General features: G+C 45.6%; 2 protein-coding genes across 2 annotated transcripts in view; both read right to left on the reverse strand.

The window, feature by feature from the left end:
- PPP1R36 (protein phosphatase 1 regulatory subunit 36) overlaps positions 1-21,200 on the reverse strand; it is a 34,262-nt gene extending 13,062 nt beyond the window's left edge. The window contains 8 exon segments of the mRNA XM_015865706.3: positions 152-191; positions 4,738-4,878; positions 8,127-8,225; positions 8,903-8,969; positions 9,084-9,208; positions 9,856-9,936; positions 10,831-10,895; positions 12,104-21,200. Coding sequence (XP_015721192.2) covers positions 152-191; positions 4,738-4,878; positions 8,127-8,225; positions 8,903-8,969; positions 9,084-9,208; positions 9,856-9,936; positions 10,831-10,895; positions 12,104-12,130 — 645 coding nt within the window. The 5' untranslated portion in view covers positions 12,131-21,200.
- Positions 20,755-23,071, reverse strand: HSPA2 (heat shock protein family A (Hsp70) member 2). The gene is given in 1 exon segment (NM_001323198.1): positions 20,755-23,071. A coding segment is annotated over 1 exon segment (1,905 nt). The 5' UTR covers positions 23,060-23,071; the 3' UTR covers positions 20,755-21,154.
- Positions 23,072-24,251: the final 1,180 nt, after the last annotated feature.

The raw sequence follows: 24,251 nt of genomic DNA on the forward strand, positions 1-24,251 counted from the left end.
AGTCCTGCTACATAGAGATGCTCAAATTCCTCACTGGGCTGTGACTAAAAGGAAAGGAGCAGGCTGTCTGCAGCATTTTATGTGCAGGAGAGGGACACGGTCTGGGCTGACACTCAGTCAAAATCTCCATTTATCTTTCTATCTTTCTTACCTCAAAGAAGACCCGATCTTTCTGCAAAGATGTTTTTCTCCTAAGGCAGTGAAAAAGAGCACAAAATTAATAGCAGCCGTTGTCCTTTCAGTCCTCTGAACACAGCAGTGAATACGATTCATGGGGCTACTGCCAAGCTGGCATTTCACCACAGCAGTAAGTTGTTGCTGGTAAATCCTCATTATGAGCATGCAGAGACCTACTGTCTAAGAGAACGACAAGACTACTGCATTGCATCAGAAGTAGAAAATGCCAAATATTGTATGGCTCATTTAATTAAATCCAACAGAACAAAGCTGGATGTGAACAGCAGGCGAGGCTCCCCACCATGCTATCAAAACTGAGCCCTCTGCTTGGGCCTCTCAAAAATGGCCAGGACTGATCTAACCCAGTTCCCACTGAAGCAAACAGAAAACTTCCTGACATCACTGGCAGAGGAGTGAGCAGAGTTACCACAAGTACAAAGCCAGGCCAATGCTGAGACAATATACTTCAAAAAAAAAAAACAACAGAAAGAAAAACCCTGATGCATCTCCAAGAAGAAATGTAAAACGTACAAAAATGACAAAGATCCTTTGTTAAAGAAGCTGCAGTTTGCCCAGTGGAAGCCTGAGAGATATTCACACCACCCACTTGTGCCTGGGGATGCTCATGGAAAGCCAAATAAATGACTGTCCATCATGGAAACAGCCATCAAAGTGGAGGGTGATGCACACATCCCGAAAGCCACTCCATTCTCCTGAAGTTAGCACAGCTCATCCCTGTGTAATGGAAAGCAGGTCTGCCAGCTTTCAGATCCCCACAGATCTGGCTCCACTCTGCCAGGTACAAGGGAAGTCCTGCCTCTGTGCCAACTCACCAACTCCTGAAATGTCCCTTACCTTCCTGATGGCATCAGATGTTCCACACTCCTAGAACATACCCAGCTGCCATCAGCCCAGAAACACTGCAGACCATGAGGATAACACCTTTCAGCCCCATATATCTGTTTACAATTATCTGACTTTCAGTGACAGGTATATTGATCAGGAGGACCATGCATCTCCCTGCCCAGCTCTCAGCAGTCACACCTCTCATGCTTCAGGTGAGAACCCAAACCCCCTTGTTGTGCAAGGGAAAAGAAACCTGAATCTTCAAGTGTGGGATGGCCATCAGATCAAGCAAATGTCCCAGTTAACTTCAGTGCTTTTGATTCCTTATAAATTCTCAAAAAGCTCAATATTCTGTCTTCAGAATACCAGAGCAGAGGAACATAATGCGACCCCAGCTTCTTAAACCTTAATGTAGAACTCTGCTTTACCTTTCAGCATTAGGTAACTCATGCAGCGACTTAGAGCCACTTCCCAGTTTAGCAGAGAAACCTATATGGAGGCCAGCAACAGAAACTAACACCAGTAATTAAAATCAAATAATGCCAGGGGGCCTCCACCCTTCTTTCCCCCAGTGCTTTATTCCCCCAGGTAAGGTATTAAGCTAAGGGACCTGCTTGAAATAAAGTTTCCTAAGATAAGCGTTGAACTGGAAGGTACAGGTACCTCCCATGTCTAGGGCACAGTTGCTAATTACCTAGGAAAATACAGAAAGGGTTAGGAAAAACATCAAACTTGCATCAAGATTCAAGACAGGACTTGCAAGAAATACATGAAGGAGTAAGCAAAGAACATCGTGACTTCTAGAAATACAGTGATTTCTTGGAGCTGTCGGGGTGACAGAAGGAGTTCAATGCATGGAAGATGACTGCACAGCCAAGGGCAGAAATAAGCCTGGGGTTGGATGTAAGAGGATAATGGCTTCAGATATCTACAGGAACCATCATTCTATGCACGGGCACAGGGGGTAATGCTTCCTGTGCTATAGCAGCTCCCTCGACTACAGCTGTGACTCTGAGTGTTCACGGATAAACTCAGCTTCAGGGATCGGGAAGGGCTGACTCTGTGGCACTGACGGCTGCTGCTTTGGGAATGCTTTGTATTTTTCCCATTATGACAAATGCCCATAAGGAAGCTGGCACCACAAAAAGGTTGCGCAACCCCCATTAACTTAAAAGGAGAAAGCCAGACACACCTATTCCTTCCTCAGCGTTGGAGGCACAAAAGAACTAATGCTAACGCACACAAATAACAGGTCTGGAGGGACTCTCTCAAGTTCCAGTCTGGGAGGATATCAAACTCAGGTTTTAATGCTGCATTTTACAATTCATGTAAATGGTTACGATGAGGATGTCCTCCATCTAAGCTTCCTTTTTAAATTTTCAGAGAAAGACATCACATGAAAAACCCATAATTGCATTTGAATACATGGACGTTTGGCAGATCTGGAAGGGAAAACAGCTTCCCAACATAGCATAAGATTTCTTTAATATGTTGCCATGGTGAATTACATGAAGAAGCAAAAGCTTCAATGCCATGGTTGGGTTATAACAAAATATCATGAAACCAGGAGTTATACATTACCTATAGTTCCTCAGCTTTTAAATTCAAACACTTTTCAAGTTAAAAATCACCAAAATTAACCCTTGCCATAGTTTCCATCTTAACAAAGGACCTTTTTTTATCCCAAACTGCGTGCACTGATAAAACTCCTAATCTTCTTTTACAATTGAGAGTGCTAATCGGTTCTGTCCCTTAGCTCTTGTTTTTGGCAGTTCACGTAATGATGGTCTGGGAGGCTCCAGATAACATTTAAGGGTAAACTGAGTCAGCCTGGAAGGGTTTATATTTATGTAATTGCTGCATGGTATGAGAAGTGCTGTGTGTTGTGACATGCTCAGCATTAGCCTAACTCTGAAGTCCGCTGTAGTCAGCTAACACCACCCTGCTATGAGTAACTCCGGTCTCTCTTCATGCAACACCTTACATTGCAAATGTGTTAAGGCACAGCCCTTTTCTGGCTCTTTGTGTTTTTACAGCCCAGACATCAGCGTCCCAAGCCACAGCCAGCCTCTAACCCCCACTGCAATGGAAATGCTAAAGAAGGCAGCTCCCTATTTCAGCTCTCTTTCCCATGCTGCTGGGTTTGGTTCTCTTATTCTGTTTGCCTCTAGACCTCTTTTCTCAATCCTGTGTATTGCTGTCCACCAGACAATACAAAGAATAAAGAGGCAGCAGCACTAACCAGCTGGGCATGCAGGACAGGCTGTTCTATCCAGCTGTGTCCAGTCTTTGGATGCAAGCTGCTTTTTTGCACTAAGTTCCCCATACTGGGTCTCATAAGTGCAAGCATTTGGGCCACCCAATAGAAACAATGAATGCCGTCACGTTCCCTGTTCAGCCAACAAGAATGGATGCTCTACTCAGCAGAAATCTGGAAGCAGGCATTTGGTACACAACACTGTTGACAGGAATACCCTGTGAAATACCAGCATGCCAGGATACAGAGAGAATGTGCTGTTCACTTTAGGGTTCCACTGATTTGTGGCATGGGAGCACACTAAAATGAAAGCCCTTTGGGGACAGCAGTCTCCAGCTCCTCTTTGCCTCCACCTTGTACCCTCCTCTTCTGACTAGGAGGAAATCCAGGTTCCTCCAATTGCAGACAACACTGAGGCTGCCAGGAGCCACACTGCAGGAAGGCAGGGAAGGGCTGCAACTCCTGTGGAGGACTGGCAGCAGTTTCACAGCAACTGATATTGGAAAAACAAGGCTGAAACTGCTCTGAGAAGATCTCAAGGGACTGGGCTGTGTGGTGGCTACTGCCAAGGAAAGGGAACATTGTGTGTATCCATCTCCAATCCTTTTAAATTCCCAGTAAGACTTTCTGCCCCTCTCAGACCTTCACTGGGTTTAAGGCATCTAGAGATTTATTGGTCTCTGACACTCTAGAAGAATCTATTCATCTTCCCTTCTTCCCTACACTTCTAACACCCATAGTTCCCAAGCACAGCCTTTTCTTGTCTCTAGTCCCATCACTTCCTGGTCTTCAGGAGCACGTTCTCCTGCACTCGCTAACAGTCTTAGGCTCTCTGACTTGGCATAAACAGAAATTTATGCTGGGATCAATGGTAACCAGCAAGCACACATCTATTTTCTTTCATGGTTTAGTCAAAATGGCAGATTGCTTTTTGGTTGGCATTGCTTTTTGCCCTGCTGGCTTTCACACCGAAGCCATCAAAGTTTCCTGCTCTGTACACCTAACAAGGCTTCCGCATACCAGGGCCAGAACTTCACCATCTGGTATCCAGAACTCTGTTACAACTTGTTGTGTCAAATCAGTTGGCAACAGCTCATCAGAAACACTTCTGGAGTTGGTTACTAGCTAGAGCTGCAGGGCTATCAGTGCACATTTGTATCTCATAGGATCATAAGGGTTGGAAAGATCACTGAGATCATCCAGTCCAACCATCAGCCCACACCTGTGACCACTCCAGGCAGTGTCACTCAGTGCAATATCTACCCTTTTCTTCAACGGACAGCAGCTCCCTTTCTTCCCTGGGCAACCTGTTCTGATACCTCACCAGACTTCAGAGTCCTCTCATAACCCTTAGACTGACATGAAGCACAGCCTTGGGACTACACTTGTATCACTCAGAAGGGGCCTTGGGCTGCTGTGGCCCTTGACTTGTAAAGGAAAATTATTTCTTAGCTTACTTTCTATGAGATGTGCCGCTCCCCCGTGCTGTGCCTTTCTCAAGGACAAGGCTACCATAAACCTTGGCAAGGTAAATCTTGGCCACCGCTAACTTCGCCAACACATCGTCCGTTTCGTTATTTTCCAGATAAATCACAGTCCTGTTTAAAATAGAAAAAGAAAAAAACAAAAAACAACATATGGAAGAGATGCTAGAAAGAGCGACGGTTCCTTAGAAGTAAGCATGTTTTTCAGGCACACAAGCCAACTCAACACACGACAACACCTTCACATTGCATCAAGGCCAAGCTCAGGAGCTTCCAGCATGGCTCTGTAGCACCGCTGGGACTGCCAGGCCTGGTGCTTGGACTCAGACAGCCTCTCTTGCCCTACGGAACTTGCAGGCTCCATGCCTGCAGCTTTTTAGCTTGCTGTCTTTGATCTTGCATAGCTTATGAACCCCTTTTTGCAGCCTACATGAAAGCCCTAGAGGTGCATGGAGATGTCTCCAGGCGTAGACTCTGCAATTGGGCAGCCTGGAGCAGTGGGGTTGGCTCATTCAGAGGCAGCACTTACTCGTCTTCAGAAGGGCACACAAAGCACTTTTGGGATGGCCTCTAAATAGGAATGGCTGACCCCACAAGCCTGTATTTTAAACCACTTCAGATCAAACGCTAAGGAAATGTCAAACCAAAGAGCTTTCTATTTCCCCTGTAATCCACCCAGCTGTCTCCCAGCATTGGGAGCACTGCAGGCCTAAAAGTTGCCAGCCTCCTTCCATGCTGGGGAGAGCTGTTTTATCTGTCCCTGATGGCCTCCAGCTGTAAAGCTTCCCACACAACCCACCTTTAATAATTAGGACAATTACTCTAGGCTTCTCGAGGATAATTGCTAATAAAATTCAGCAGATTTTCCTTAAAAGACATGAAAGGAAGTAAGTGGGGGGGGGGAAACGCAGGACAGAAATAATAGTCTGTGTTCCATTCATGTCTTATTCACCACTGTTCAGCTTTTGTTCTTAGTTGCGTATTTCAGAGGTGAATGCTCTCGGGCTGTCTCCAGTGAGGCAATGCTTCACGCCTGCTGCTTTGGAAAACTGGTTGGTTACTTTTGAAGTTGGTTACCAGATCTTCCTGAACCTAAAATAAGCCAGGCAAACCTCAAGCTTGGATTTACAAAGAATCAGCATAGCGTCAAGAGAAGATCAGGTCACAAGATGTTACAGGTATCCAGGTTCATGCTGGTTTTCTCCTACTGAAAATCCTGACATAAGAAAATGTAACGTGTGAAAGCAATGACTTCTTAAGAAAGGGCAGTATTAGATGAAGGTGGGCTTCTGCTTCAGGAGGTTAGCACACCAGGTCTTTAAGAGCAGCTCTAGGACAGCACAGAGTCTGCTGTATGGGAACATCAGGCTGCTAAAGGAGTAGGCAGGTCATCAAGCCCCATCTTCAAGTAGCCTGTCTGTCAGTTTAACTCTGAGCAAATTATAGGTGTCACTAAGCAGACGCATGAAGGGGTACCAGCATGTCCTGCCTCCAGTCTGCCTCTGCCTGTGGCACATAGCCAGTATTACACAGGAAAGCAAAAAGCCTCTGAAATTAAATTACACCAAGAAAGAAGGGGGAGGGATTTTTCTTCCTGAACAGACAACTTGCAACAGCCCTGAGCATGGGATTTATGTGGGATGGGTACAGGAAGGCAAATGGCTGTGCAGTCTTCCTTCACATCCTCTCAAATACATAAGCATATCACATACCAAAGGATTCTTATCATAAGTATAATTTTCTGTCATTCTGGTTCTATTATGTGGTTATAAAATCCCTTTCACAAGCTCACGGAGATCCATCTTCAGAAAAAAAAGTAGTTTTTTCCCTTGCCCCCATCACTTCTTAGTAGAAGACTACTCCAAAACCGTACTGCACAGAAGGAAAAGGCAGTGCCTCTTACACTTGATTTGAAACACAGCATATACTGAGTTCAGAATTAGACCAGGTGGATAAGGGGGGAAACAGGAAACCTTGGACACAGCAAAGCTGCAGCATCAGAAAGTCCTTCACATCCGCTCCTCCACGTCAGCTTAGGTGCAAGAACAATAAAGGATAACCCTCAACATTAAGATCTAAATATGCCTTTTGTCATTTTATTTTCCTTCTTTGTATTTATGCTTTGATAGATCAATATCCTGACCTTTGCATGGTAAATATCTCTTCTTGAGCTTCTCTGATGTTACATTACGCTCAAGCAATCCTGGCAAGCAAGCCACTTCCCTTCAGGGGAGGAAATGAATCTCAATAAAGCAGTATTGCAGAATATCCCTTTGGGATGCTCAGAGCTCTTATATGTTTCCCACAAAAAGACAGCAGTCACTCTGGGAGCGCTGTACACCATAACACAGCAAAAAGTGTCTTCTGGCAGAGATTATCCAGTGCTTATAGCTGGTAGCTGCCAGTCACAGCCCCTTTGACCCAAGAAATACAAACCACGTTGCAATAGGTCCAAGCTCCTCTTTGAGTCTGTTTCTGTATTTTCCATACCAGCTGATGACACGAGCCATGTTGAGACGTCATGGCCAATGCAGGGTCTTCCTCATTCTCACGGACCAAAGACTTTTGTGTATGAAACTATGTTGATAATTTTCTTTATGTATGAATTATTCTTTGCACAGAAAATGGAACAAATTAGTTCCCCAAGGCCAGTAGTCCTCCTACAGTCTCTTCTTCAATTCAGATAAATCAGCCCCTCTTTATATTAAGGCTCCATTACTTGTGAAGTACACAATTATTGAGTGTTCTGATGAATTGATCAATCCATTCTCTGAGATTACCAAAGAGTCCAGCAAATCATTAAAGTTTATTATAACCAGTTTGTAGCTTTGTAACACTTTCACCCAGGGCACATTACCCTTTAACTCAGCAGCTCCTCAACTGTTCCTCTGGCATCCCCACTTCCACTTTGCAAGGTAGCAAATGTGGTCACACACCCTTACTTGGGAACTGCTTGCCTAGCAGATATTTCTCATGTTGTAACACGTTTCTAGCGCTGAAGAGGCATCTGAACCATGCTATGCAAAGTAGTTAGAAATGAATTCAATGTGACCCACGGCACAAATGAACACCCAGCAAACTCAGCTGTGCTTTGTGGGTGCTTCTGCAAGCAGAAAGGACTGGATGCTAATGCTGGTACTGGGAAATGTGATTTGGGGGATGGTGAATTCGATCCAGGGCACACAAAGGTTTGGGTAATAGTAATGACTAGCTCAGATATCCTGGGAGAGCATAGAAGCCAAAGGGGTGAGAGACATAACTCATATGCAGAATCCCATTGAACCCTCTGTAAAAACTGTCCTATGATTCTGGATTTGCTAGGGCAGATTCTGGTACTTACACCCCTGACATCTTATACTCACAAAAGCAAGGATTCGGTTTTCTTTTCCAGGGTAATTTTTTCCAGGTAAAAAGACATGTAGAAAAGCAGGGCCATGAGGAACTCATCCAGTTTCTTATTCCTAAATAAAAGGTAGAAATGTCACTGGTAAGTCTGCAGCACCAGATTATTATGAAAAAGCGCAAAGACTCTGCTCAAGGGTCTGCATTATATTGAGCAACCCCCTGTGCAGCTGAGAGCCATTCACAGTGAGCACTCCGCAACACAGTAAGACTTTGGAGGCCAAGAAGCACATTGAGCCATGGATCTAATTAGATAGTACCACATTTACTTCCTCCAAGTATGTTTTGTGCAGCATTCTCATTCACAGGAAATGGAGATAATTAAGATTCCCCTCCCCTTCCCGAAGGACAGTATGGCTGAGACTCAAAATATTCAGGTACATTCCTAAAACAAAGGCAGTGCAGCCATGGTGATCTCAGTTACACCCTTAAGACAGCGCTCTACTGATTGCCTCCTTGCTTTCAGGCAGCATGGTGGATGCTTTGCCAAACACTGAATTGAACTTAGGCTAAGATGAACAGCAATGTTTGGATATTTAGGCCCAAGCTCTTGGCTTCCTTTCTCTAACAGAGTGGAACCCTTTCAAGCAAACGGTAGGATTATTTTTCTGCATATCAAGGAGAAAATGTATTTCCTTCCCACTAACACCCAGAGAAGAGATTTGAAACTACACAGGATAGTCCCTCTGCTCCCAGATGCACACACAGTTCTCAAAACAAATTCTAAATGACGTACCCCATAACTGCTGCAAATGGTAGCATGGGATGTGAGTCATCTTCTTCTCTCAAAAGGAAAAGGAGATCTGAAAACACAGAGCAAATAAAAAAGAGTAATAATAGCTCCTCCAAAAATTGCTCAATGGTAGTAGAAATGCTTCTATGGGCAATGCTGATGCAGGAGGCCAACCATTACTCACATTTGACATCATCCAGTGTGACATATTCGTGTTTTATCCACTTTGACAGCTTCTGAATTTTTTCCTCATTGTCAGGCAACCTCTTCTTTTCAGGGAGCGTAGCACTGCCTTCATCTTGGAAAATGCTGGTAGTTGACCAATATACAGTATTTAAAGACACTGTTAGTTACAGTCACATTATCTACCTGGTAGGTTATTGCATTCAGTTTCACAAAGCTGGGCAGTTAAATGTGTTTGGCTGATACCCTAAAATAATGTTCAACTATTATAACCACAAAGCAGTCTGGGAATGTTGGGAGAAATAGGCCATGTCACCTCCAAGGTTGCCTCTGAATTTGCCCTTTTAGTTGCTAATATAATAAATTGCAACTATATTATTTAGATCAAAGATGTTATAAGTAATGGATGAAAGTCAGCCACACCGTGTTGTGAATTTATAAAATTAATAATAATACTTTAATCTTTGAAGTGCCTTACAAAGGTGAATTAATTACCTCACAATACTCTTTCGAGCAGATGAGAATTATTACCTCATTTTGAGAGACCTGGATGCCTTTACCAAAGTCACAGCAGGCTACTGCCTGAGCTGGCATTTAGCACGGGGCAAGTCTGGCCCTGTTTCTCTGCTCAGACCACTCATCCGCCCTGCTGAAATGGCAGGTGGCTCCTGCTTCACCTGTTGTGTTCAGACATGATCCTCCTACAACTGATGAAATATTCCCACCCTAATAATTGCGTTCCTTCTTAAGCCTGCTTAGTGGGATTGAAATACCTCTTTAATGTCTTCACGCATATTTCCTGAAGGTGAGCGTTACTTTCTTCCTTAAGGTTTTCCTCATCTTCTGGACTGGAGCTGAAATAGAGTATGAGAATGCAGTAGTTCGAATTTAAGTTTCTAACAGCACTACAAAGAGGTCAGCTCACCACGGTACAAAAACACACGTGTATTTCATCTTCTAATGGATGCAAAGAAAACATCTGAGTTGTGGTGAGGTCCATATGAGACATTGTTTTTAAGAACACAGAAGCACAGAGTAAGCAAAGGTCCTTCTGCTGTCTCCTGCATCACATAAACCCTTCAAGTCACCTGTATCTCAAGTGGCTTTACCATCTTGGTCTTTACCATCTTGACAGCAGTATAGAGTAAGTACCTACTTCTGTTTTTCTCCATTAATGGGATAAATGTAATAGAATCATAGAATCATTGAGGTTGGAAAAGACCACTAAAATCATCTTGTCCAGCCATCAGCCCATCACCACCATGTCCACTACACCTTGTCCCTCTGCTACACCTTCCCTTTTCTTGCTCCCCAGGGAGGTTGTGGATGCCCCGTCCTTGGAGGTGTTCAAGACCAGGTTGGACGGGGCCCTGGGCAACCTGATCTAGTAAAGGTGTATGTTTGGTGGCCCTGCCAGGCAGGGGGGTTGGAACTACATGATCCTTGAGGTCCCTTCCAACCCGGGTCATTCTGTGATTCTGTGATTCTGTGGATGGTGGCTCGGTGTCACAGAGTAACAGTTACAAGCTCCAGGCTCAATAAAGAAAAACATCTACAGTATCAAAGTATCACCGAGGTTGGAAAGGACCTCTATGATCATTCAATCCAACCATAATATATATGCGTATAAACATATAGATTCGTCCTGCAGTTGATTTTCAGGCAATACATTACACTCTGATTTTACCTTACATGGAGCTGCTGAACCTTAAGCCTGCGTAATTTGAAACTGAACGTCATTCTTTTACCTTGCAAATTCGAGTGTGTTAGTGCCATCTTTCCAATACCACAGGCCTGAGGTTAGTTTTATCGTCTGCAAGAAAACAGCACACAGGTTACATGTCATAAGCACTGTGCTCTTGTTCTCAGCCCAGCTCAGTGAAATATTTATAACACAGGCATATCATCCATTGTATATCTTTCTTAAGTTTTTCACTCAGATGTTGACAGTGAATTAGCTAAACAGAAGATCTCTTAGATTAAAGGTTGCCAGCATAAGAAAGCAGAAAGGCATCTGTCCTCTTCTATGTCTTTCAGGTTGTGAATAAATCACCGAAAGTTGGCTGAGGAACATCAGTTCTTTGCTTGCCAGTGAATTAATAAAGGCTGAGAGATCAAATGTAGTCATGGATTAAACAAACCATCAGCTTTATTTGTTTTTGATATTATTTATGTAATTGCAGTGACTAAGCAGCAGCAGAAAGGAAGCCTTTGTTTAAAAATGGGACGGGTTATGCACTTTGCTGATGTTCTGAGAGCTTTAAATAAACAGAGAATCTTCAGGGAATGCTGAAGCAAACGGCCAGTGACAGGATCTTACAGTATCCATTTGAAACCCAAAACCTCCTGGAAACAAATGAGATGGATTAGTCCCCTTCTTAACTAACAAGAAAGGCTTGCAAACCCTCAGCTGGTACTTGCAGGTCACCTTTCAAGTAAAATGCATCTTGTTGCTGAAGTCTGTCAGCCTACAAACTTAAACCAGGTGAAACATGAAGGCTTTCAGTGTCTTTCCACCTGGTGCCATTCCGACAGCAACAAGAGTCTCTGATTCTTGCTCAATCTAATTTGGTAGTAGAGCACCAAAATAAGTTCATGTTGGCAGCCAGGAGCCCTTGCAATGGTTAGACTGTGGAGATGAATATTAGGAAATGATGGCTCTAATCCTTTGACAAAGAGCAGTAACTTAAACTTGTCAGTCCTAGTCTTCAGCTCCAGCTTTCTAATACCGGCTTACAATTTTCAGCTGAAAAGGACAATACAAATGCAATACCTTTACATTATACACAGGGGATTATGAACTCACAGAGGAAAAATGGAAAGCAGGGTGGCTTGGCAGAGCAACACTTAACCACAGCCACACAGGCAGGAGGGAATACCAGGCCTGTGTCTTTAAAACACAGCTCGGTGCTCACTGACATGGCTGAAGGATTGCCCCATGGCTGCCCCACAACCCATGGAGTCCACTGCTACAGAGCTAGACACAGGCAGCAGTAATGTGGAGCCAGCAAGGGGACTCACCGAGGTCAAGGTGCCTATCTGCAGCATGGCTGGGCACGCAGGTAGCCCTGTTTACAGCAGTATCCTGGAAACACCGGCCGTCCCCTGGGAGCTGCGGAACCCAGCACACACAGTCTCCTCCAGCTTGGTGACTTGTGGCCCATACACTCTGCTCCTTCCCACCTCTGCCCAACAGGCTCCCTGGGAATCTTCTTTGCCAAAACAGGGAAAATAAGTGTTTTCTGTGCAGTTAATGAATGTCACTCATTTGGGCCTTGCTCTCTTTTCCCTCTGAAGGTAAGGAGCTGCAGAGGTGCTCCTAGTCACAGACACAAGATGGGAAGCAATTCACAGCCAGTACAGACACTGTTGTCTGTACAACACCCTCCGTGTTAAACACATTTTAGCTTGGGATTTTTGAGATATCAGAGTATATCTACAGAGTCACGAGTCTCCCCTGACATGTCCCAAATCTCTGTGCAAATAGTCGGCTCGTGGTTTGTGAGTTCACCTGGAAATAATTCCCATATGCTCAGGCAGGTTAAGGTCGTGGGTTTGAGGGTGGATTTGTGATGTTTGGGATGCTTTGAAGCATCACCGTTCAAGCAGAAATCTCTCTTACAGGTCATTCACAGTGGAACAGTATCATTGTGTACAGCTGGTACTGCTTGGATTGCACCCCAAACCCATACAAGGTTTGTTGACAAAAGCACTCCCTGCCAGTAGAAGTCAAGTCAAGAGAAGGATGAGGTTTTGTGTCACAGCTAAGGCAGCCTAATAGCTAACTGTTGATGGAAGAGGCATTCTTCCTCTTGTCCAGCTTTTACCACCATTTATCTCTGTTGATTCTTTATCTTCACTGTCCCCATAGCAAGGCAGTTCCTTAAACTGTCAAAACAGAAACCCAGCAAAAATAAACGAGATGCTTTCTGCTGAGTTAGCTCTCCACGTCGGTTCAGTGGTGGGTCAGAGAGGGGCCAGAGGCAATACAGATAAAGATGAAGCAATGGGGAGAGGATCACACCTTCCAGCAGATCCCTTCAGCTAAAAGGTGAAAAACAGCCACAGTCTTGAAAACTGCACTTTGAAGCTACAAAAATACCTGATCTAAGACTTTTAGACAAGTCAGCTCAGAAAGGCAGAAAGAATATTCCCTGCTCTCAGCTCCTATAGATCTCAGTCATTTTTGCAATGCTTTCTAGCAGTGGAAAATACTCCTGAAAGAAGCACTGCAATGTTCATGAGCACATGGAAGAGCACAGGGACAATCCAAGGCAGGGAAATAGAATGTCCGTGAAACAATCCGCTTGCTGTCCCTAACTTCCCTCCTCTTTCCATTGCTGTCCAGATGATGCATCTGTTCTCTGGTAGGTACTCTGTAAAGGCTTATCCATGCTAATGAACTCAATCCAAGATAAGCAAGTACCTCATATCACTCTGAGAATTCAGCTTTGACTTTGCTTTCTACAGCTTCCTATTGTTGGGGTGTTTTTTTTTTAACACACAATTGTGTATGTTTTGTTTCCAGTTGCTATCGCAGGCTGCCAAGTACATACCTATGACTTGGCAGCCAAGTTATATATTTAAGAGGATGAGAGAAGCTGGTCTGAGAGTGACCTCAGATTTCACCCATGGCAGCCAGGCAACACTATAGGAAGAGGGGACAGTGGGAGATGTAGAACTAATGGCTCAAAGTGCAGGGGAGACAAGCCTTCCGTGCTGGGGGTGGGAACAAATTGGCACAAAAACCTCAGAGGAAAGATGGGAAGAAACTAAGACTGAGAGCTGCTTTCAGAGAGAACCACTGGGCCTGACAGGGTTACTCAGGCAGGAGGCCTAGGGTATTCAGGCACCAGACTGTACTCTCCTTAATGAGCACTTGCTGGAAGAGATCAGTTTTCCATGGCTAAATAATGAGCTAAGGATGCAGAGCTGAGCACCAAATGTCCTACCCAGGCTGATCACCCAACTGGATATCAGTCTGAGAGGAAAATAATAAGCCTGGCTTTAAGAGTATCTGCTGGATTCCTGCTCCAGCTGTTGTAGAAGTTGGGAGCTACAAAATGAGCGAGCCAGAAGATTACAGGAAGAGAAATTATGGTGTGATGGTTGAAACCATTGAAGCCTGTACTGGGAACTGATTTCCATACGGGCTTCAGTCGAAAAATTCCAGGCAAATCACTTCAGCCCACATTCAAACCTAATGACCACTATTTGCATGATCTTTTCTTTCAGAACAAAGGGCCTTGGCTTCATGGAAGTCTTAATGCAAGACTGAGTATGCACAGCTGGGAACTTATTTGAATTCCCAGTACCGAGCAGTCCGATAAAACAGTTCCTTTGCATTTATAGTGGAAGACCCCATAACAGGCAGATGGTGTTTGGCTTTTGCTGTTTTACCACCTGTGTCACATCTCAGAGGTAAAAGCTAAATGGAAGATGTTGGGAAACACTCACATGTGATTGTGATGAGCTGCCCAGGATGCTCCTTCAGAGCTGGGGCAAGACAGCATGTAGTAAATAAGGCAAGGCAAGCATTGGATTGGGACATATTACTCTCTTAGAGAGCACATGCTGCCCATCCTACCCACACACCAAGCCTGGTGCCCTATAGGAAAAAATAAATACATCTGTTACCGTGTAATTAAAAACTGGGTTATGATGCATAAGGACAAAGAAAGCAAGAAATAGGATTGCTCAGCCAGTCATAATTTCAGCACTTGGTACTTTCCAGCCTGACTTTGCAGCCTTAATGGGCTTTTTTAATGTTGTTTCTTGTGGTGTTCGTGTCCGTGTGTCTCAGTAGCTGAGAACATTCAGCAGGGCACATATGGATCCAACCCTTGGGTCTATCTAATGTTTAATTCAGATATCACACCTAGAAAATAAACACATGCATAAACTCAGCAAAGTATCACTGACTCACCGGTCACTCATTCACTTTTCTACCTCTTTTTTCTTCTTGCTGTGCCAACCTTGTCTTCCACAGCCCTTATATTGATCTCCCCCTCTCTTCCTAGGGACGGGTTAATGTTAGCCCTGATTTCCAGGTAATGTTAGACTCTGCCATGCATGCTTTAGACACAAAAATACAAAATTCAGTTCCACAGTAGGTAATACTTCTGCCATGACTATGCCATTTACCTGCCAGCTACTTTTAGCTGCTCATTAAAAGCACGATCCAGTGTATGAATGGCATTACATCTGTAGACATAACAGTGTTAGCACTGGTGTGATTTTTCACATCACACTGGTGCTAAATTGAAGCTCCTGTTTCTTTGTTTTCAGCAATTTGCACTGTTTTCCTCTATCAACCCTGCAGCCTTCACTCTCATTCACACTCTTCAGATATCCAAAGCAAAACATGATGAGAGCCTGTGTCTGCCCGATGTCTTACAACACCAACACCAGCCTTATCCCAGGCTCAGAGCTCTATGGTCCAGCTGCGTGCTGTGTTTGGTGACAGCCACATCCATGGACACAACCCTGCCCAAGATGCTTAATAATCAGGGGCAGAACCAGCTGCAAAGGCCAGAATGAAGTTCTAAGGGAAACCAGAGCACGATGGCTGCCCTGCACAGCCTATGGGAACACAGTCTGCACTTGGAAAGCCAGAAAAACCAGCTGCACATTCTTTTCATGAAATCCTCATGCAGTTACTCCCTCCACACGGGTTTTATCAGATGAGATTACTGAACATTAGCACTTGTCAGCTGTTTTCATGCAGTTAGACGTTTACCTTGTGCTCCTAACAATCAACCTTTTATTATTAACACACCTCTTACAGAAAGGAAGAAGCATTTAAATGTGCCTCATATTCAAAAGGCATTCTCAAAAACTGGATTTTGGCTCAGTATTCTGAGGTGCTCAGAAACCTGTAGAGCTTAACAAAGATAGCAGCAGCCCAGGCTCTAACTCGTATTCAGGGACTAATAACATTCTTCTTGCTGTAGGATGAGAAAAATAAAATAGTGAAAATTTAATACAGATGAGACGTTCTCTATTCAATATAATGAGCTTTAAAAAAAAATTATTATGAAGAACTTGATTTTCAGTTTATTGCTGAGAATTTTTATCCCATTTAGGATTTTTGCTTAGTTCTCATCTACCTGTAGTGACAGAGACAGGACTAAGGACTCGCTGTCATCAGTTATCTGGAAAGATGCTGTATTAGAATGTTTGCCAACGTGTTGTGAATGGGGTCTGTAGGAAAACCAGGAGTCAGCCAAATGAGGAATAAACATGGTTTGGAAAGAGATGTATTTATGTGTTTAGATACAGCCTGGCAAGGAAAAAATAGTGACCTTCAGCTCTGATGTGTGATTGCTAGACTGTCAGTTCTGCTGACATTTCATGATATTTCATGACGGAAGGCAATCAAAACCACTAGATCCATGCAATCCATGCATATATATATATATTTAAATAGATTCTAGTCTGTGATACATAGCATTAGCAGTTCTGGAAGTGGTTTTGTTCCCTTCTATTCAAAACAGATATTTAACTGCTGGCCTGCAATCATTTGGAGCAGTGGCATTTAGACCTGTTCCAACAAATAGGGTACAGAGGCAGCACTGCTGACTGCTGCCTTAGCACGAACAAGAATGACTTCATGCCTTTTTGCCCAGGATGCCACAGAGATCTGTCAGCTTTTGCACAGGCCAGCACATAGAAAGGAATTCCTGAATGATGGGAGCAATGGAAGAGAAACAACAAATTTCTATACTACTTTTGAATTTATTCAAGGAAAAAAATAAAAAAAAGTAAAGAAAAACAAGCAAACAAACTAATAAACAAAAAGACTTCAAAAATGGACTGGCTGCCATCTCTAAAATGTCAGACTGGTGCTGTTATTGGGATGACAGGAGGAACCAGCTTGTCCATGTCCCCACCCTACTGATGCAGGAGAGAGTAAAGACAAATGTGTCATGCAAGGGCGGATCAGGGGTTTTAAATACTGCTGTTTCATATGTGGAAGTGAAGTATGTTGTCGCATCTGGAAATGCTGGCCTGCCCAACTATATAATCATTACTCTGCTGCAAGTAAAATCTACTCCAGAGGCAGGCTGCATAAGTATATGGATGAGAGTGGTGGTGAGATGTGATACCTGACCCACATAGGTGTGCTAGAGAAGCTTTACAAGCATAACTTGTTTTGCTATGGGGCAGGGAGGGGTGGTAACTTTCCTATGATGAATAACTACTGAACATAATTTTGCTGCTGTAAGACCATCCACATGGTTTACTGGTTTAATATCAGAGGATTCCCTCGCACCAAAGTACTGTGTCCCAGATGGGGGCAGAGAACACACCACCATGTTATAGGTAAACACAAGCCAGGCACAGGGCTGGCTAAAGAAGAAGAAATTTGGAATATCTTTTAAACAACTAGAGTCTGAAATTCTGTTACATTGCAATACAAGACATAAATAGATTCTTGATAAATGTGTATGTAGACAGGGGTTGAGTTCATGCCTTTTAATATAATGCCTCATAAATACACTGAAAAAAAAAACCACGTTAGGACTGGAAATGTGAATTCCCCAAGCACATCTGCCTTCAGCCCTCCCTCCTATGCACCCATGGCAGTGGCTGGCAATGAGGAAGATGAGATTCACGGTGCAATCCTGTACTGTCACATCTTGCAGAGCCATCATCCCTTGGGTGCAACCCACAGCGCCAGAGAGCTTGGAGGAGCACCCCAGAGCTTCAAGGAGAACCTCTCAAATAAAGAGCAGGCATTTCCCAGGAGACAAGCTGCCCAGCCCACGGGGCTCTCCACAGTGTCTCCCCAGAGATAAAAGCAGGCTGCTGGGGTTATATTGGCTCCTGCCTTTGAGATGGTATCACAAGGGCAAGCAGGGCCGCGGCCTGTCTGCTAGGCCTGGCTGCAGGACTTCAAACAGACGCTGTGGAGGTGGCTGACTCACCAGGCCAGCCGGCCACAGCCAGCTCCAGCACGTCCCAGCTTCCCCGCTCCCTTCTCTCAGACTGTGTTTTAGTCATTTTTTCATTAATTCCTTTTTGCTTCGGCTTCTGGGTTTCTCTTTTCTCCACAGCAAAGGTGGTGAGCATGTGGAGCACAGGACTCGCTTGCATTGCATTGCTACATGCCTGCTGCACAAGGAGCAAGGCGCTAAGGCGCTGACAGGTTTTAATTTGGGTGATTAAATTCTCTGGGATTAATGCTAGGGGTGTTCCTCCATATAAAATAATGCCACTTGTATAAACCTCATCAGCGAATACAAGAAGCCATCAGAAGTTAACTCCAAAGCAGCACAAGTGCTGTAAGTTATAGCCTCTCTATAACCTTCTTATGGGCTTGGCCTTTTGCACAGCCCCATTTGAGAGTAAGCAACATTCAGAAACACAAGCCTGTGGCTCCGGTGAAAGGAGGTGACTTTCCCTGCGAGTCAGGGCAGCACAAAGGATGAGGCACGCTGAGCGTGGAAGCAATGAAACTGCAGATTTTAGACTAGATTGTTTTCCTAGCATTGCCAAACTCGTTTCAGACGTGCAACTACTGCACAGAGCTGTAAGGACGCACCAAATACTCGCAAATGAGGAGCAGCGTTTTGCCCTCTGACATCTACTTTAGTTATTTAAGAAATGGAGGGGGAAAGCTTATACACGCTGGAGTCAGTGGGAAGTCACCACTAACTCCAGCAGGATCCCTTTCGCACCGCAGTAAGCTCAGTGCACTGAAACCAACTCGAGCTTATTCTTTGTTTTATAAACTAAGAGCTCGGAGCTCTTCTTGCTTTCTGCCTCTTGCATTTTGGAGGAGGGTGTTCACATATTTGAAAAGCTCCTTTGTGCCTTCAGGCTTCAAATCTTTTTCCAGTCGTGCAAACAGGCAGAAGTTTCTCATCCTTTACACACTGCACATAGTCTCTGTCTGTCCAGACTAAAAAGCATCACTTTTTCAAGGCAAAATATAATAATCATAATAAAAAACAACCCACAGTTGTACAGACTCCAGCATTAGCCTGTTCATATCCTTAACGCCTGTGGTCCTTTAACCCCAGCATCTGTACAGAGGTTCATTCCTGGGGGCTCTGCCCCACTGTTAAAGTGCAGGCACAGAGCAGAGGGAGCGAGGTGAGGGAAAGGACGGGTGACAGAGCAGGCGTAGGACAAACAGCCTGCTGCCTGCATTTAGCTAAATTAACCCTGCAATGCGTTTAAATAGACGCTTGGGAAAAACAGCGAGAAATTGTATTTAATAACTGGGAAGCGACACTGAAGAATGCACACCAAGACCTGAAGAGTAAAGGAAACTATGTGGCAAGGACAATTACAAGCCAGTCAATAGAAAAAGTAGTTAACTCTAATTTACGACGACCACGGGGACTGCCTAATCCTTACCGCCGCCCCAAAGCAGTGGGGCTTTAGCTACTAAGAACACACCCGATGCGGCATCACCGTTTGCAGCAACAACTTGTCAGTTGCAGGTGATGTATTGGCTATCGTTAGTTATCCGGTAGTTCCTAAGAAAAAATAATAATAATCAAAAAGCTACAGTGTCTCCTACATTCTCAGGGTCCTATCTATGCTACAGAGTGGAAACCGAGGGGTGGATTGCCATCAAAACGCCGCGTATATAAACGTCAAAAAACAGCCGGGCTGATTATAGCCTGTTGAGACTTCACTTAAGCACTCAGCAGGTGCTTAAGTTGCGGTAATTGACTGCTGGAGTGGTACCGTGATTGTCCTTCAATTTACATATGAACCGTTCAATAAACTTTAAGTGGTTTCGAGTAATTTGAGACAACAGCTGATCAAACAAGCTTTTAACAAGCTTCGCATTCCAGTAGCGACTGCAACCCCTCTCCGTAGCCGTACGAAACAGAAAGCCGCAGCCAACGCTTGGCAAACCCACCCCATCAACCGGACTTTTATATGCAATAAACGCTGCGCAAGCCCGGCACTAACAAAACGTTCTATAGGGCTGCTTCCTATATCACCAACATGCCTCAGGGATAGAAGCACCCTTGCAAACTCTCCCCTGACCAAAACCTGCTCGTTTCCTGCAGCTGCCCCGCTCGCTCCTCCAAGTTTCCTTTTTTCCCCCCCTTAAAGGACAAGGCAGCTCAAAAAGTGCGTATCAGCGGCTCTTCCAGCACAGCTCGTTAGTATCAGGCTCCTCTGCCTTCAAACACTGCGGTTTGCCTTTCCGTAATGCAATCAAGAGCTCTGGAGACAGTCTGTAGGGAAACTAAGACAGGTTGAACCACTACTAAATTTGCCTACACTACCGACTAAGACATCCCAGCTCGCTCACTATTCAGCGCTAACAGCGCAACGAAATCCTCGGCAGCTTTGCTTTCGATCACTTAAAGCAAGGGAAAACCACACTCAGGGAAGTAACAACAGCTCCGCTTGTGCGATTAACCCGAAAATAACCGGGCAACGCACTGGACCCGGCTGCACTGAGCCCCGCAGTCAGAGCAGGGATCCTTTCTCTGCTCTTGTTTCCACATTATTTCGGTGGCACGTACATTGTGAGCCGCCCTGGGCCCCATGTTGGCTTTGCTGCCAGCCCGGCTCTGGGACAGCACAGGAAAACCTTATACCCCCCCCTCCGTAACAAAACCCCGCCACCCAACCCCACTCAAGGTCTCCCTCCCCACCACCCCAACCCCATCAGAGAAAGGAGAAAGAGAATTTTCTGCTTTAAATAAGTTTTATTTATTACCAAAATTTCCAGAAGCTGCACTTGGCATTTCTCATCTTTCATCATTTTATGGTTGTTTTTTTCCATGCATAACTTGAAACTTGTCAACTGCAACAGTCGAGTGGTTACTTTAGAAGAGACATTGAAACAGACAAACATCCAGAATACAAGTAGCTGTATCTGAATAACAAAACTTCTCTATTACTAACCTTATAAAGCAGGACCGTGCCTTCCCTTTTATCAAAACCAAGCTGATAGATCTGCCTTTATACACACCCAACAGAATAAACTCTGTTATTGGCAATGACGTTTTTCTTAAACGTTAGGGGGAAAAAAAAAATATAAAGCAAAAGAATGGAGTGACTGTCCATAAACCAGTCTATAGCTGAGTCCTTTTAATCTACTTCTTCAATGGTTGGACCACCGGAGCCACCTGCCCCAGCTCCTCCAGCTCCCTGGTACAGTTTTGTGACAATCGGGTTGCAGAGTTTCTCCAGCTCTTTCTGCTTGTGTTCATACTCTTCTTTCTCTGCCATCTGGTTTCGGTCGAGCCAACTGATCACCTCCCGGCACTTGTCCAGCACTTTCTGCTTGTCCTGGTCGCTGATCTTTCCCTTCAGTTTATCATCCTCCACCGTCTGCTTCATGTTGTAAGTATACGACTCGAGGGAGTTCTTGGCTCCCACCCTATCTCTGTTGGCTTCATCCTCTGCTTTGTATTTCTCTGCTTCTTGCACCATACGGTCAATATCATCTTTGCTAAGGCGACCCTTGTCATTGGTGATGGTTATCTTGTTCTCCTTTCCTGTACTCTTGTCCACGGCACTGACGTTCAGGATACCATTAGCATCTATATCGAAAGTGACCTCGATCTGAGGGACTCCACGGGGTGCTGGGGGGATGCCCGTTAGGTCAAACTTGCCCAGCAAGTTGTTGTCCTTTGTCATAGCCCTCTCACCTTCATACACCTGGACTAGGACGCTGTTCTGGTTGTCTGAGTAGGTGGTGAAGGTCTGCGTTTGTTTGGTGGGAATGGTGGTGTTACGCTTGATGAGAGCAGTCATCACTCCACCAGCTGTCTCGATGCCCAGGGACAGGGGGGTGACATCCAACAGGAGCAGATCTTGCACGTTTTCAGACTTGTCTCCCATGAGGATAGCTGCTTGCACAGCAGCACCATAAGCAACTGCTTCATCTGGATTGATGCTCTTGTTGAGCTCTTTGCCATTGAAGAAGTCCTGCAGCAACTTTTGGATCTTAGGGATACGAGTGGAGCCCCCCACGAGCACAATCTCCTGGATCTGGCCCTTATCGAGCTTGGCATCTCGCAGCGCCTTCTCCACTGGCTCCAGGGTACCACGGAAAAGATCAGCATTGAGCTCCTCAAAGCGGGCACGAGTGATGGAGGTGTAGAAATCAATGCCCTCAAAGAGGGAGTCAATCTCAATGCTGGCTTGCGTGGAAGAGCTCAGAGTACGCTTCGCCCTCTCACAAGCTGTACGCAGCCGCCTCACTGCTCGCTTATTGCCAGCAATGTCACGCTTGTGCTTACGCTTGAACTCTTCCACAAAATGGTTCACCATACGGTTGTCAAAGTCCTCCCCACCCAGGTGGGTGTCCCCAGCTGTGGACTTCACCTCAAAGATGCCATCCTCGATGGTAAGGATGGACACATCAAAAGTGCCCCCTCCCAAGTCAAAGATGAGCACATTCTTCTCTCCAGCCCGGGTACCTTTCTTGTCCAAGCCATAGGCAATAGCAGCAGCCGTGGGCTCGTTGATAATACGCATCACGTTAAGGCCAGTGATGGTACCAGCATCTTTGGTGGCCTGGCGCTGGGAGTCGTTGAAGTAAGCAGGCACTGTGATAACAGCATTCTGTACCTTTTTCCCCAGGTAGGCCTCAGCAATCTCCTTCATCTTGGTGAGCACCATGGAGCTGATCTCCTCCGGGAAGAAGGTCTTCATCTCTCCTTTGTACTCCACTTGCACCTTGGGCTTGCCACCCTCATTCACCACACGGAAGGGCCAGTGCTTCATGTCCGACTGCACCGTGGGGTCGTCATACTTGCGGCCGATGAGACGCTTGGCATCAAAGATGGTGTTGGTGGGGTTCATGGCCACTTGGTTCTTGGCAGCATCCCCGATGAGACGCTCCGTATCGGTAAAGGCCACATAGCTGGGCGTGGTGCGGTTTCCCTGGTCGTTGGCGATGATCTCCACTTTGCCATGCTGGAAGACACCCACACAGGAATACGTGGTGCCCAGGTCGATGCCGATGGCCGGCCCTTTGCCTGACATGATGCCGGATTCCTTTGCTCAGTCACTCGCTGTCTCGCGGTCACGTCACTCCGTCCCGCTCCCGCTGCTGTCTGCGGCGCGATGTGCCGTTGCGGCGCCGCTCGCGCCCCTTTTATAGCCGGCTCAGCCTTCTTCTGGAACCTGCCAGAAAGCTGAGGACCAATCCAGACGGCCGGCTGCTGAAGTTGACCAATCACCTTCGGGAATAGCCGAAGAGCGCCCGCCTCCTGCCTCCTGTCCAATCAGAAGCGTGTTTCCCCCTCCCCATCCCACCCCTCTCCCGCACATTGCAGCTTCTTCCTGTTTGTTCTCGATCCGTCTCGCTTTCTAACCTACGCCACTCCCCTCAGCCAATCACAACGCGCGCTCCTCATTCGCCCCGCCCCCTAGGCTAGAAAGTTCCAGTGGAGGTTAGACTCGATGCAAATGATTGACACCAGCGTTATCCAATAGAAGCCAAGCGGCTCTGTGAGGGCTGTGTTGGGTGGGTGCTGCCTCTCAGGGCTTGGCCCGTCCCGCTCCGCGTTCTGTGCTCGTAATGTTTGTAATTCCTAAAAGTTCACTCCAACGTGTCACGCCGCTGCTGGGGAATTTACCCTTATTTGGTCTCAACTCACACAACTTCTCCCTGCCCCCCTCCCCCCCCCCCCCGTCTTCATACCGCGCTCTGCTTCCCGCCTTGCCCCCTTTTCCCCTCAGTGTGGAGGTGGCGGGTCGCCTCCTTCTCCTCAGAGAAGCAGCTTGGTGCTCCTATGGCGGGGGGCGATCGGAGCGATATTATCGCCTTCCCCTGTGGTAGAAGCAGAGATTTGCAGCCCTGTTGCTGCCTGTTGCTGCGTGGTGACCATTCTTGAAACGTGTCCAAATTTTTCTCTGTTGTGCTAATGTAAGATGTCGTCACGCCCACACTGAGCTGAAGCGATGAGGGTATTAACTCGGAGCGAGGAAGAAAAGAGTGAAAATCTGCCGTGCTTCCTCCGTGTTATTCCTCATAACTTTGAGAAAAACGCTTCAAAATGTTCCAGTTATAGCAAAGAGAGCAAAATAACATGCTGAGATCCCTCTTCCCCTCATAGATAGCCATGTTAAAAGTGCAGCTACAGACTTATATTGTGCTATGTGAAAGGATTAAATGCACTGTTTAAGGCATCTTTGGTTCATTCTGTCCCCAGCCTTTCGCATTTTGTTGTAG

This window comes from Coturnix japonica, chromosome 5 (assembly GCF_054131305.1).
Source record: "Coturnix japonica strain WE chromosome 5, WE-NBRP24, whole genome shotgun sequence".
Taxonomy (NCBI): domain Eukaryota; kingdom Metazoa; phylum Chordata; class Aves; order Galliformes; family Phasianidae; genus Coturnix; species Coturnix japonica.